We start from the raw sequence: 15,146 nt of genomic DNA on the forward strand, positions 1-15,146 counted from the left end.
CCCTTTCCCGGCATATTTGATGATTTAGATAACAGGAACTGAACCCACCGGCTCCCAGCACCCACCTGCAGCATGTCGAGCAGGCCCTGCCTGCATCCCTCCTCCATCCCGTACTCGTCCACCAAAATGCTGCCCAGGTAGAGGAAACAGGAGTGCTGGTGCGCCCGGTACACGTTCACCATCTGCGGGGACACACCGTCACCCACCCGCCGGCACCGCCGCGTCCCAGCGCCCCGAAAGGCCCCGAGAACGGGGGGTTCTGTCCCCCGGCCGTACCTGGGTGACGAGCGGCTGCAGGAGCGCGGCCGAGCCTTTCCCCACGCAGCGCACGGCGAAGCGCAGGCACCGGCAGCACCGCTCCACGATGCGGTTATCGGCACTGTGTTTGTTCAGGGTCTCCGACAGCACCGGCCAGATCTGAGAGACGGTACAAAAACACCCAAATCCCTGCGGCAGAGCCCGCTCAAGCCCCAAAAAACACAATAACCCATGCTAGAGGATGCGTAAATTAGATTTATAGAGGAATAAAGAGCTCGGAGTGGATAAAAAGCCCCGTAGCAGCGAAGCAAACGTCACACGAGCAGGGAAATTAAAGCACTTGGGCCATTTGCAGAGCCGTGTTCTCCATCCAGGGGTTGAAAAGCCAAACTCCTTCCCCACCACCCACCCCTTCCCCAAATCACAGAACCCCGGCACGTACCTCCTGAATGACTTTTTGGCACGGGTGGATCTGTCCGTTCTCTACAATGGGGTTGGTGTGTCTGTGAAAAAGCAGCGAAACGTTATTTTTTTAGTTTTCTAAGCACTTGGGTTTTGTGTTTAAATGGGCTGGAGCCTCAAATGCCCGCAGGAAAAGGACCAGCAGCTGGAGAGCCCTGAACTTGGTGAAGAAGCTGCTTCCAGCCCATTTTTGGGGTTGGGGGGAAACGAGCTGTGATTAATTCAGTTTTAAATGAGTTTTGACTCCAGAGCTCCCACCCCCAGCCCGGGCTGCACCAGCTCCTCTTTATTCACCTAAATATGACGGCGAGTCGATCCAGGGGCACGGTGGGGTCTGAGGAGAGGCCGTTGCTCGGCTCCTGAGAGAGCAGCTGCAAAACAAGGGAAAATGATGGGATTTCAGGACTTTTCCCAGGGAAGATTGAATAAACACTGTCTGGGTAGCAGCAGCAATTTCACATTCCCCTTTTGGGCCGGGAAACGGCCTCAAGTTGCGCCAGGGGAGGGTGAGGTTGGATGTGGGAACAATTTCTTCCCCAAAGGGCTGTGGGGCATTGGAACAGGCTGCCCAGGGCAGTGCTGGAGTCACCAGCCCTGGAGGGCTGGACAGACGGACATGAGGTTCTCAGGACATGGGGCAGGGACGGGGCGGGTTATGGTTAGACTCGATCTTAAGGGGCTTTTCCAACCAAAATTATTCTGATTCTATGACCTGGTCCAATCGCCTGCGCAGCTCAGGTCACTATGGCCACCACATTTTTGGGGACAGCCAGAACGTGACCTTCTGGGGCCACGTGGCCCATGGGGAAACAGAGTTCCCACATTCTCCACCCATAGACATGGGGTGAAAGCTGCCTGTTGCGTTTAAGGGGGTGCGGGAAGGATCTTTGCTACATAAAGTGGTTTTTAGGGATTGTTTTCACCCCATTTCACCCACCGCATGTTCTGGGAGCTGGGTATTTCTCAGCCAGGAGATATAGGGACAAGGATCGTCTCAGTCTCTGGCTTTGAGGATGCAAAGATGGAGCCACAGCCGCTTGACGGGCTGTGCTCCGTCCCATTGAAACCAGCGTCAAGGAATGGATTAACGGGATGTACCTTCTTGAGCGCCATCACCTGCACGGCGCAGAGCTCGCTGAGACATTCCGCGATCTTCTCCAGGGGCAGGCGGGCCAGGACCAGGGCCGTTCCTGAAAGGCAAGAGCGGACATGTTCAGGAGCAGGAACGTGGCGAGGACGAGCCCAAGCGAGCCTGCCCGCCGCGGGGAAAACGCTGCGCTCGCTTCCCAGCCGCTCCTCCGCAGCTTAAACTCGAGTTTTGGCTTAAACCCGACACCGAAACGCGCCGCGGGGTGCGAAGGAGAAGGGACATCACGAGGAGGACACACTGTGTGTCCCCACAGCGTCCTCGCCCTGGTGGCATCAGGAGGTCTCAAGAAGCTTTTTTTGAGCCACAGCGAAGGCGTTTTAGGGCTCAGCACAAATAAACACACGAGAACGCGCGCCTGAGCCGCTCCCAACCGCCACATCACAGCGAGGAACAAACCGCCCCACTCGTGGATTTGGTGTGTTGTTTCAAGGGAGCAGCTGGGGATTGTGGCCGGTGCTGCCGGCGTCGATACGGGGGTGCAAAGTGGGAAAAAGAGGAGTTTGTGTCTTCAGTCGCACACCCTGACTGTACGGCCACAACAACGCTCCAGCTCTGTTTTTAAAGGTTTCAGAAGCGCTCGGATCCGTCGGGAATCGTGTCCTGCACGGCCGTGGGTCCAGAGCCATGCGGCGCCCGACGGCCCCGGGACAAGCGAAGGTCCCAGCGCCGGCCGGAGCTGAAAAACTGCATTCCTGCGCCCAAAGTGCCTCTAAAAATGAACATATTTGCAATTTTGCACCCTGTGTGTACAGCAGCTGGCTCAGATAGAGCAGTAACCCCTTGCTAACTTGGCTGTGAGCACTGACGATGTTTTCTTCCTGCATCTGAAGTTCAGAGCGGGGCTGTAGACAGCTTAGAAAACCAGGAAGGATTTGTTTCTATCTCCTGCCCATGAGAGCTCTTGAGAAGACTCGAAATGTGGAGGTATGAAGCGTCTCTCAGGGCAAACCGAGACACCCTTGTCTATGAAAAAACATGTGGAAATGGGGTTGTAGCATCTATGGGGATGATTTCCCCCCCCAAATATAGAAACATAGAATCGTTTTGGTTGGAAAAGCCCCTCAAGCTCATGGAGTCCAATCATAACCCACCCTGTCCCTGCCCCGTGTCCTGAGAACCTCATGTCCGTCTGTCCAGCCCTCCAGGGATGGTGACTCCAGCACTGCCCTGGGCAGCCTGTTCCAATGCCCCACAGCCCTTTGGGGAAGAAATTGTTCCCACATCCAACCTCAGCCTCCCCTGGGCAACTTGAGGCCGTTTCCTCTGCTCCTGGCGCTTGTTCCTGGGGAGCAGAGCCCGACCCCCCTGGCTCCAAGCTCCTTTCAGGCAGCTCAGAGATCAGAAGGTCTCCCCTCAGCTCCTGTTCTCCAGCTGAACCCCCAGCTCCCTCAGCCGCTCCATGACATTGTGCTCCAGGTGCCACAATATTGAGCCCTGAGGTGATTCTGGTGCCGCCATTTTGAGCCCTGACGTGATTCTGGTGCTCCTGGTGTCACCTTTTTGTGTGTGAGGTGATCCCGCCACCCCTGGTGCCGCAATTTTGAGCCCTGAGGTGATTCTGGTGTCTCTGGTGTCACCATTTTGTGTGTGAGGTGATCCCGCCACCCTCGTGCCGCCATTTTGAGCCCTGAGGTGATTCTGGTGCCGCCATTTTGAGCCCTGAGGTGATTCTGGTGCCGCCATTTTGAGCCCTGAGGTGATTCTGGTGTCCCTGGTGTCACCATTTTGTGTGTGAGGTGATGCTGCCACCCCTGGTGCCACCATTTTGAGCCCTGAGGTGATTCTGGTGCCGCCATTTTGAGCCCTGAGGTGATTCTGGTGCCGCCATTTTGAGCCCTAAGGTGATTCTGGTGCCGCCATTTTGAGCCCTGAGGTGATTCTGGTGCCGCCATTTTGAGCCTTGAGGTGATTCTGGTGCCGCCATTTTGAGCCCTGAGGTGATTCAGGTGCCCAGAACTGCCCCAGGACTCGCGGTTTGTCCTCCCCATTGCCCAGCACAGGGACAGTCGCTGCCCTGGTCCCGCCAGCCACGCACATCGAGAACTTTTCCACACACGTACCCTTCAGGAGCCCCACGGCCGCCTCTGGCGAGAGCGTGAAGGAGTCGAGGGAGCGGGCGATCTCCAGCAGCCCCGTGAAGTGCTGCGCCATGTGGTCCCGGCACACGGAGCAGATGTTGTGGATGGCCTTGGCCGCCGCCGACGCCAAGCGCCGGTCGCACAGACCTTTCATCAAATAACCCAGCACGGGGTCTGCGGGGGAGAAATGCGGCGTGAAGAGGGGTCTGGGGTTCGGGGACGCGGGGAGGGGGCGACGGGGAGGGACTCACCGAGGAATTGGGGGTTCCTGTCCACCACCTCGCTCATCTCTCCCACCAGCTCGATGCTGGTGTAGCGCACGGCGGTGTGCACCGTTTCGGGGAGGCGAACCACCCCCTCCAGCACCTCCACCAGAGTCGGGTTGTTCTCCCTGAGCGGGGAAAGGCGGATGGTTTATCACAGAATGTGAGGGGTTGAAGGGCCCTGGAAAGCTCATCCAGTGCAATCCCCCCATGGAGCAGGAACACCCAGATGAGGTTACACAGGAAGGTGTCCAGGCGGGTTGGAATGTCTGCACAGAAGGAGACTCCACAACCCCCTGGGCAGCCTGGGCCAGGCTCTGCCACCCTCACCCCAACAAGTTGCTTCTCATAGTCAAGTGGAACCTCCTGTGTTCCAGTTTGCACCCATTGCCCCTTGTCCTGTCCCTGGTTGTCACCAGCAGAGCCTGGCTCCATCCTCCTGACACTGCCCCTTTCCATATTGATCCCCAGCAATGAGTCCCCCCTCAGTGTCCTCTTGTCCAGCTCCAGAGCCCCAGCTCCCTCAGCCTTTCCTCACACGGGAGATGCTCCACTCCCTGCAGCATCTTGGTGGCTGCGCTGGACTCTCTCCAGCAGTTCCCTGTCCTGCTGGAACTGAGGGGCCACAGCTGGACACAAGATTCCAGGTGTGGTCTCCCCAGGGCAGAGCAGAGGGGCAGGAGAACCTCTCTGACCTACTGACCACCCCCTTCTAACCCACCCCAGGTCCCATTGGCTTCCTGGCCACAAGGGCCCAGTGCTGGCTCATGGTCACCCTGCTGTCCCCAGGACCCCCAGCTCCCTTTTCACTGCTCTCCAACAGCTCATTCCCCAACCTAGACTGGAACCTGGGGTTGTTCCTACCCAGATGCAAGACTCTACACTTATCCTCAAGCCACGTCACAAACATTTCCATGAATAATCTGTTTTTTTAAGCTCTCATTTCACCCAGCATCCAGCAAACCCTGCGGCTTCGCTGCACTGGACACCCAAGACACGGGGGGTTGTTGGAGCCACAATCCAGCAGCACAACAGCCTCAAGTTTTACCAAGCGAGACAAAATATATTCAGTGTGTATAATTATACTTTCAGACAATATATAACCCAGAACCTGGTGGGACAGGCTGGTGGGGAGCAGAGTTCCCTGTGCAGAGCTCATACTCTCAAAAACAAAGCAGGAATAAAAAGGGAAGATAAAAGCCAGCGAGAGCAGCCTTGGTGGAGATAACAGGAGGCAGCGACGGTGGTGACTCCCCTGGGACTGTCTAAGAAAAAACACTTTGAGGAGATAAACTCAGGGCAAATAAAACTTTCAGCCTGTTTTACCAGAGCTGAGCTCACATTTGTGACACTAAAGGCAGGCGGAGAGCCTGCCAAGTGCTTCCCGCAGTCCCAGCTCCGTGTTTCTGGTCACAAAACGGAGCCCTCAGTCCCTGGGAACACAGAGCTGCTCCATCAGCAGCCTCCTCTGTGTATTTCTCAAAATAAAGTGTGTATTTTAAAAAATTCTGCCCAGGAAAGCATGTTCCTAAGAGAATCCTGGGGATATTCTTGATGTCTCTGCAAAACTCGACCCCGCAGCCCTTGGGGAGCGGAGCAGGACGGTCGATACTCACTGGTCGACGCTCTTGGCGATGGAGGCCATGATGAAGAGCACGGCTTCCGTCACCTCCCAGGGCGGGTTCCCGTCCTTCAGCGTGGCGTAAAGCTGCGAGGACGAGAAATGGGTCACAAAAGAAGCTACAAGACACGCGTGGGTGCAAACACGTCGCTCCCGCAAAACCCACCTGAGCAAAACACTCCACGGAGCCCACCAGGAAGATCAGGTCCTTCACCAGGTCTGAGACCCGCATCCGAAACTCCCCGAAGTCGTCGGTCTCCTCCGGGACGCCCTCCTGAGAGAGATGAGGGAGAGCAAAAGGGTGAGAGCTCAGGTAAAACCAGGCTCCCACTCACCCACAGCCAGGACAACAAATCCCATTTTAGAGAAGAAATCCATCGTTTCCACCCTTCTCTCCCCAAATGGAGCTGCTGGAGGGGATGTGAAGGAGAGCTCCGCACAAACATGATGATCCCGAGCATCTCGTCCAAGCAAAACCATTTTATGATTGAAAATGCCAACAACTTGAACGAACCATGCGTGTTCCTGCTCTGAAACGGCGGGGACAAGGAGCCCAGGCAGAGATGGAAGAATCATAGAACCATTTTGGTTGGAAGAGACCCTCAGGATCGAGTTCAATCATAACCCAACTCTAGCACTAAACCACGTCGCTAAGAACCTCGTCTAAACGCCTTTTAAACCCCTCTGGGGATGAAGGAGGATAAAGCATCTCAGAATTCAAGGAGGAAGATGAGAGCGCTGCGGCCAGCGAGCTTTATTCCAATCAAGTGTCCCCAAACAGGGGACGAGGCGTCTCTCAAACTGAGAAACAGGCGTGGGGAGGCGGGAAAGGGTCACCCTGTTAGAACAAGAACCAGCTTAACGAAAAGAGGTTGAATATAGTGATTTTAATCATTTTCAATCCTTTCTCTGCAATTATTGCGACTGCAGAGCCTTATAGCTATGGAGCATGCAGCAGTGAGGACAGACACATCCCAGCCAGAGAAAACAGAGGGAAAATAAAGCAAAAGCAGCCCTTACGTGGTCCGAGTCGAGCTGGCAGTGCCTGGCCAGGGCGTGCAGCAGGCGCTGGATGTAGGCTTTGAAGATGCTGTGGATCATGGCGTCGTCCGTCTTGTACAGGTGCTCCCCCAGTCTGTACCAGAAGTTAAACGAAATCTCTACCACCTGTTTCAAAAGACAAATTCGACATTTCGGCACCGGTATTTTATTCTTCTCCTCCGCTTGCACCGGGGTTCCCACAGCTTCGCCCATCTCCTCTGCGGCTTCTCGCTTCGTAAGCTTAATAATTAAACTTCTCGCTTAATAAGCCCTCAGGAGCAAAACCTCCTCTCCGCAAAATTAACGTGGAGGCGTAAGGATGGTCTCTTCCTTCACACACGGACGTCGCCTCGTTTCACATCAATGGGATCTGCCAGCGATGGGATTTTATCTCTGTGACCACGATCAGTGCACGTGCTCACGCATCGGATGGTTAATTCCTTTCCTGATGTATTTTCAGGCTCTAGAAACTTCTGGAAATCCCACCCTGCGCCCATCGCTCTGGCGGGTGCGTCTCTGTCCCATTGGGACCCCAAATACGGAGGGAAGGGAGGAGAGAACCCAGAAAATCCCAGTGGGCACCTCCCTGCTCCCCATGTGGGATTTAGGGGGACAATCACCCCCAAACACAGCGATAAGTCAGCCAGGGACCCACTGCTGGGGTTTCATTAAGTTTTAGAGGAAGAAAAGAGGGGTTGAATAATCATGTCTTAAATATAGTGTATTTAAGGGAGGATGGTCAGGGAGGTTTGATGCTAAACAGCACATTGGAGGATGAAGTTCACAGAATCCCAGAGTGTCAGGGGTTGAAGGGCCCTGGAAAGCTCATCCAGTGCAATCCCCCCATGGAGCAGGAACACCCAGATGAGGTTACACAGGAAGGTGTCCAGGCGGGTTGGAATGTCTGCACAGAAGGAGACTCCACAACCCCCTGGGCAGCCTGGGCCAGGCTCTGACACCCTCACCCCAACAAGTTGCTTCTCATAGTCAAGTGGAACCTCCTGTGTTCCAGTTTGAACCCATTGCCCCTTGTCCTGTCCCTGGTTGTCACCAGCAGAGCCTGGCTCCATCCTCCTGACACTGCCCCTTTCCATATTGATCCCCATGGATGAGTCCCCCCTCAGTGTCCTCTTGTCCAGCTCCAGAGCCCCAGCTCCCTCAGCCTTTCCTCACACGGGAGATGCTCCACTCCCTTCAGCATCTTTGTTGCCCTGCACTGGACTCTCTGCAGCAGTTCCCTGTCCTGCTGGAACTGAGGGGCCACAGCTGGACACAAGATTCCAGGTGTGGTCTCCCCAGGGCAGAGCAGAGGGGCGGGAGAACCTCTCTGACCTACTGACCACCCCCTTCTAACCCACCCCAGGTCCCATTGGCTTCCTGGCCACAAGGGCCCAGTGCTGGCTCATGGTCACCCTGCTGTCCCCAGGATCCCCAGGTCCCTTTCCCCTACGCTGCTCTCTAATAGGTTATTCCCAACTTACACTGGAACCTGGGGCTGTTCCTGCCCAGATTCAAGACTCTACACTTGCCTTTGTTAAATTTCATCAGGTTATTCCCCGCCCAGCTCTCCAGCCTGTCCAGGTCTCTGATGGCAGCACAGCTTCCAGTGTCACCACTCCTCCCAGCTTAGTGTCATCAGCAAACCTGTTGACAGTCACTCTATTCCCTCATCGAAATCACTGATGAATATATTGAATAATACCGGCCCCAGCACTGCCTCTGGGGCACTGCACTAGATACTGGCCTCAACTGGACTCTGCCCCATTGTCCACAACTACCACGAGCTCCACTGCAATCCCCGCAAAGTTTAAATGAAATACGTGACAATAAAATAATAGAGGATTTCGGAGCTGCGGTCACAGCCTCACACATCCAGGAAAGGGAAAATGAGCCCGATTTCCGCACCACGAACGCAGGTGGGTCACGTCAAACCCAGCAGCTCAAACCGCAGCCGCCCAGCCACGTGGCAACACCAAACTAAAGGTTATTCGCACCGATCGTGCTCCGGATGAGCGAGATTGGGTGACGGGGATGAGGAGGAGGCGGATGAAGCTCCTCACCTCGTACTGCGGGTGCCCCGCGCAGATCAGCAGCAGCTCCAGCGTGCGCAGGTCGCCCAGCCCTTGGCCCGGCGTGCACACGATTTTATCCAGGAAGGTCTCGCAGAGCTCGGTGAAAACGCGGCAATAATTGAGCACCCTGGGGAAATAAGACACAAAACGCAAGTCAGGAAGATTCAGTCGGCGCAGGTAACGCGCCCTGGAGCGTCATCGCACACTGAGAAATACCCAGTTGCGCTTTAGCTTTCCGTCCGCAGCTGGGAATTGTGAAATAGGGCAACAGGAGGAGGTGAAAATGCCACAAATCTGATGATATTTTCCTATAAGGCGCAGCGCGTGCAAAAAAAGCGGCATCGGGCAACAGAAGAGCTGAGGGGAACGTGCCGTGTTTCACAAGGCAAATAATACCAAATCTGCTTGGAAAACAAAGCAATTGGTCATACAGGGGATGGCGCTGCGTGAAAACACAGCAAAAAATAACACAAAAGCAATTTAGTTGGGCCATGAGTGTTACTCTAGGACTAGAAGCAAAAAGAAGAGTGAAAAGCAAGTATCAAACCAACCCCCCGAACGATAAAACCACCTTAAAACCAGGGGTTTAGGGGAAAAGGTCCAAGTCCTGGGCTTTGGTTTTGGTTTGGGAAATTCTAAAGCCAGATGCAGCTCAAGATGTGCTGTAAACTCAGCCTAAAGTCTGTCCTAAAGGCACAGGGGATGGTTCTACATGAGATTACTTATTTTTAATCCTGAAGACAAAATCTTCCTGATTTTCAGATTGAAGAGATTCCACTGCAGAGTCAATTTATACCAAGCAGAGAAACTATTAGAACCAACTTTCACACACCTGACACCTAATTCTATCAAATGGAAGGATAAACAGGAATAGATGCTACTTGAGTTGTTAATTTGGAAAGGACACACTGTGAGGAGTGAACTGATCATTTCGCTCGTGGAAATCGCATTTCACATGGAATTTCTTGAAGTCAAGGGCCCCCGGATAATTTAGCGCCCAGGATCAAAAATACGCAAAAGTTGGAGGAAAATGGGCTAAATGCAAGTGGAGTTTAATAAAAATAGGTTGGATCCACCTTATTCTTACCAGGAATGGTTAAAAAGAGGAGAAATGGGACAGAGCGTTAGGTTAATGGTTGGATTCAATGATCTTAAAGGCGTTTTTTTGCAGCCCAAATGATTCTGTGCTGGTGTCACGCGGGACTGGTTGGACTGGGTGAAGCCCATTGAGAAAAGAGGAGAGGAGCTGGTTATTGAAGTGGAAATACCAGTTTGGTGCTGGGGAGGTTCCAGATGCACCTCACAACTGATTTGGTTGTGTTTATGAGCATTAAAAGGAAGAGTGAGCGCTCCTGGTGTTCACGGACAGAGCTGGGAGGCAAATAACTGTGCAGGGAGGATGGAAACCACCAGGGTTTGAAGAGGAAAAGTTGTCCATGCCTGACGACTTGTGGATGGACTCATCAGCCACAGGGTGACACAACCACTGTCACCATGAGGCCATGAGAACGGCAGGAGATGCTGGGAAAGCTGAACATGAGCCAGCGTGTGCCCAGGTGGCCAAGAGGCCACCAGCATCCTGGCTGGGACCAGCACTGGTGTGGCCAGCAGGCCCAGGGCAGTGACCGTCCCTGTGCTGGGACCTGGGGAGCCCAAACCGCCAATGCTGGGGCAGTTCTGGGCCCCTCACGCCAAGAAAGGCCTTGAGGTGCTGGAGCGAGTGGAGAGAAGGGAACGGAGCTGGTGAGGGGCTGGAGCACAATGTGATGGAGCGGCTGAGGGACCTGGGGGGTTCAGCTGGAGAACAGGAGCTGAGGGGAGACCTTCTGATCTCTGAACTGCCTGAAAGGAGCTTGGAGCCAGGGGGGTCGGGCTCTGCTCCCCAGGAACAAGCGCCAGGAGCAGAGGAAACGGCCTCAAGTTGCACCAGGGGAGGTTGAGGTTGGATGTGGGAACAATTTCTCCCCCAAAGGGCTGTGGGGCATTGGAACAGGCTGCCCAGGGCAGTGCTGGAGTCACCAGCCCTGGAGGGCTGGACAGACGGACATGAGGTTCTCAGGACACGGGGCAGGGACAGGGTGGGTTATGTTTTAACTCAATGATCTTGAGGCTCTCTTCCAACCAAAATGACTTTAAGTCTATTTCAATGGCAGTCGCACCCCAGGACACTCTCCTCTTGCTCTGTCCCCTGGTGGGGACAACCAGCGCGCCCAGGCTGAGGACAGCGGCTCCGCCACAGCCCCGCGCACAAACCGCTGCAGCGAGGGCCAGGAAGGACATTTGCTCACTGTTCTTTGCTTCACAAGTATCTTATTTGCATAAGGGACTTCAAGGCGCTGCACCGATTCCAAAAATAACCGCGGGCAGACGGCGTGACAGTTAATTACTGTACGTGACAGTTAATTGCCGCCTTTCCTCCCCGGCAGAGCCCAGGGTTGCGGTTCACTCACTTGTCCAGGTCCTCGCGCGCCACCGCCATGTGATAGGCGCTCTCCAGGGTCAGGACACCCTGGAAAAGCTGCAAGGCCAAGGGCAGGTTGGTCTCCACGTTCTCGATGGCGTAAAGGGCCGAGCAGACGCAGTCGGACGCGGCTTCGTGGAGGTTCGACGACGTTTTGTCTTGTTGCTGCAAGAAACGAGAGCCCGGTGATTAGATATGAAACGAGCGGGGGAAAAACGTGTCTTTTGTTGTTGGTGAAATAGTTCATAGAGCTGCACAGCCACAGCTCCCGAAAGCTCCAACCAGCCCTGCAAAGCCTGGTTTGCTTTGCCACCTCAAACACTTGAGGTCAAAATTGAAGATGGAGACGAAGTTTCTCACAAATACACATGAAATATTTATGATTGTGAGGGTCTGGGGGTGAACAAGAGGATTCCGGGGCTCACCTGGTCGATATTTATAGCGATCATGCGAGGCTGATGTAACAGGAGCTTTAACGGCTCCTATGGAGCCCGGATTAATTAAGGAGGGAGACGAGAGCGGCATATTAAGGAGGAGCAAAGCGAACAGGGAAGCGTGGAGGGGAAACAAAGGAGTAGGAACAACCTGTGTCCTTTCACACCAGACTCGGACGCATTTGGAAAACAATTTGTGGTCCCACGTCAAGGTGGAAGGGAGGGAAAAATGGGGGAAAAAACGCTGATTTAGAAGGGGTATGAACATAATAAAAAGTCCTGGGGGAGGCGCGTTTCTGCTGGTCCCTGCGTGAATATTCCCCGTTCCTCCTCCCACAAACGGGAGCCCTCATTTGCAGCTGTCACTAATTGGGTCTGCAGCACAGAGCAGATGCAAATGAGGGGGTTTGGTTAACGAGGTGAGCGGGAACAGCCAATTCCCGCGCCGCTCACAGCAGGAACCTCTGTCCTGCAGGAATTCCCCCCATTCCTTCCGTTCATTGCCAGAAAAGGAATTTAAAATGATTTTACTGAAAATCTGGGGAAAAGAAACAAATCACCCAACTAACCCTGATTTTAGTACTAAGCAAATGCACTTTTTCAATGTATACAGACAACTTTACAGCCAAAATTAATCACCATGAGGATTGCAAACCTACTTGGACCATGCACTAAATGAATCTATTTTGCTCAGAGCAAATGGCCTTGGAGTAAGGACCAAGCACAATGTGTTTGAGGCCAAAACTCTGGTTTTTCTTAAAGACATCCCAGGCCAGGCTGGACGGGGTTTGAGCACCCTGAGCTGGTGCAGATGTCCCTGCTCATGGCAGGGGGCACTTTGAAGGTCCCTCCAACCCAATGTATTAGAGAAACACTCACCAGCACCTCGAAGAGCAGGGACAGTAACTTGCTGTTGGCCATGAAGGTGCTGTCCAGGACCCCCAGGTTGAACCAGCTCCCCAAGCACCGGAAGATTTTGATGAGCATCTTCTCATCGTTGCCTGCTTTCTCCACACACGTCATCTGCAACGGGACAGGGGAGAACTGCTGGAGAGCCCAACGCAACTGCACAGGCAAAATAATAACCAGCTTTAGGAAAGCTGCTTATTTGTCAGAATGCAGGAGGCTGCACAGAGGGATCTGGATTGATGGGCTGAGGCCAATTGTCTGAGGGTCACCAAGGCCAAGTGCCGGGTCCTGCACTTGGGTCACAACAACCCCATGGACGCTGCAGCTGGGGAAGAGCGGCTGGAAAAGGAGCTGGGGGTGTTGGTGCCAGCGGCTGAACATGAGCCAGCGTGTGCCCAGGTGGCCAAGAGGCCACCAGCATCCTGGCTGGTGCCAGCACTGGTGTGGCCAGCAGGCCCAGGGCAGTGACCGTCCCTGTGCTGGGACCTGGGGAGGCCAAACCGCCAATGCTGGGGCAGTTCTGGGCCCCTCACGCCAAGAAAGGCCTTGAGGTGCTGGAGCGAGTGGAGAGAAGGGAACGGAGCTGGTGAGGGGCTGGAGCACAAGTGTGATGGAGCGGCTGAGGGACCTGGGGGTTCAGCTGGAGAACAGGAGCTGAGGGGAGACCTTCTGATCTCTGAACTGCCTGAAAGGAGCTTGGAGCCAGGGGGGTCGGGCTCTGCTCCCCAGGAACAAGCGCCAGGAGCAGAGGAAACGGCCTCAAGTTGCGCCAGGGGAGGTTGAGGTTGGATGTGGGAACAATTTCTTCCCCAAAGGGCTGTGGGGCATTGGAACAGGCTGCCCAGGGCAGTGCTGGAGTCACCAGCCCTGGAGGGTTGGACAGATGGACATGAGGCTCTCAGGACATGGGGCAGGGACAGGGCTGGGGGAACAGTTGGACTCGATGACCTTGAGGGTCTTTTCCAACCAAAACCATCCTGCGATTCTGTGTCCCCACGCTGCTTTTGTAATCAGGAACACGACAGTTCTGCAAACACCCTCTCAAGACCCCGTGGGCTCCGATCACCCTCATTCAGGAACGCAGAACACTCCCAACACCCCGACCCGTGAGTGAAGGAGCCCTGCGCTCGGTGCGATGTGGAGACAGAGCCAAACCCCCTCAGTCACCTTCAGCTGCTGTTACAGAAGCGGTAAAAGCAGTTGGAGTGTTTCCATCCATCCCCAGCCTGTCAGCTTCCTGCAGGATCCCATCTCAGACATGGACACTGAGTTTCATCCATGACGAATCCTTACACTGCCCATAATCTCCATTTTATATCACTCCCCACAAAAACACTGAGACGATGGGTCCTGAGGGTCAGAGCTGCCCCAGCGCCCACCTGAGGACACAGCAGCGTCACAGATGTGGGTCTGGATGAGACCGACAACGCTTCTGCTGCCCCACAGCACCCACCGCAGCCCTCACCAGAACCCAGCGCCGAGGGACCTGCCAGGCTGACGGAGACAAGAACAAGCGGTCGGGATTCCTGTACACAGGAGTTTCCAGAGCTCCTCGCTTGAAGCTTCAATCCTGAAAATATTGTACTTCACAGTCCCCAAGCAACTTTTTTAAAGTGAATTTAGCATTCGAATCCTACGCAGAAAACGGGACTGTGCTCTTCAGGCAGGTGGGTAAAGCGCCTGTGCTGGGATTTACCACGAAAGCTGCAGGCAAACGCAGCCAAGTCTGAGCGGAAAGGCCCTGGCAGCGCTGCGGCCCTTCCCGACGCGACACCTCGTGCTGTCCCCGGTGTGTCACGCAGCAGTGACGGGTCCTGTCTCACCGATGTGACAGCCAGACGTGCCGAGGGCTGGGGACAGCGCGGGGACGCCAAGGTGGAACAAAAGGAGTTTGAGAAGCGAGAGAGGACTCGTGCAAAGATAAACCCACACAAAAGGGCTCCCCTAACGGCTGCGCTGGTAATGGCACGGAGAAATGGGAGAAATACAGGGCGAGGGGGAAGGGAGGCTCCTCAAACCTGCGTCCTGCTGCACCCCGATCATCGCCATCCCCCCTCCCTCTGGGTTTGCCTGAGCGGGGAAGGCAAAGCCAGACCTGGCACAAACACCAAACACCCACCGCAAGTACGTGCCACGCTCAGATGGCCATCCAGATGCGCTCTGTGGCTTTGGTAACCGCAGGGACGCCGAATGCAGCGTGGAAAGAGAACAGGGACCTTCTGCAAAGGTGTTGGAAGTTTAAACTGAGGGCGTCTTACCTCTAACCCTGCCCTTTTCTGCACATGAAACCAAGGAAACCTGCTGGGGGTGAGTTTGTGTCGGGTCCCAGGGACAGGGATGTGCAGAGATGTGGGACGGGGCCGCAGATAACGAGGGCATAAATGAAACGGCACATTA

General features: G+C 54.7%; 1 protein-coding gene across 1 annotated transcript in view; it reads right to left on the minus strand.

Annotated features, from left to right (window-relative positions):
- The window catches only part of TNPO3 (transportin 3), a 35,477-nt gene that overhangs the window by 4,248 nt on the left and 16,083 nt on the right, over positions 1 to 15,146 (minus strand). The window contains exons 5-17 of the mRNA XM_080360540.1: positions 12,720 to 12,863; positions 11,396 to 11,571; positions 8,934 to 9,072; positions 6,853 to 6,999; positions 5,999 to 6,106; positions 5,828 to 5,919; positions 4,200 to 4,339; positions 3,931 to 4,122; positions 1,819 to 1,910; positions 1,015 to 1,091; positions 701 to 761; positions 277 to 417; positions 66 to 182 (exon numbers count right to left, since the gene is read on the minus strand). Coding sequence (XP_080216666.1) covers positions 66 to 182; positions 277 to 417; positions 701 to 761; positions 1,015 to 1,091; positions 1,819 to 1,910; positions 3,931 to 4,122; positions 4,200 to 4,339; positions 5,828 to 5,919; positions 5,999 to 6,106; positions 6,853 to 6,999; positions 8,934 to 9,072; positions 11,396 to 11,571; positions 12,720 to 12,863 — 1,626 coding nt within the window. The remainder of the gene's footprint in view (positions 1 to 65; positions 183 to 276; positions 418 to 700; positions 762 to 1,014; positions 1,092 to 1,818; positions 1,911 to 3,930; positions 4,123 to 4,199; positions 4,340 to 5,827; positions 5,920 to 5,998; positions 6,107 to 6,852; positions 7,000 to 8,933; positions 9,073 to 11,395; positions 11,572 to 12,719; positions 12,864 to 15,146) is intronic.

This window comes from Nesoenas mayeri, assembly GCF_963082525.1.
Source record: "Nesoenas mayeri genome assembly, chromosome: 1".
Lineage (NCBI taxonomy): Eukaryota > Metazoa > Chordata > Aves > Columbiformes > Columbidae > Nesoenas > Nesoenas mayeri.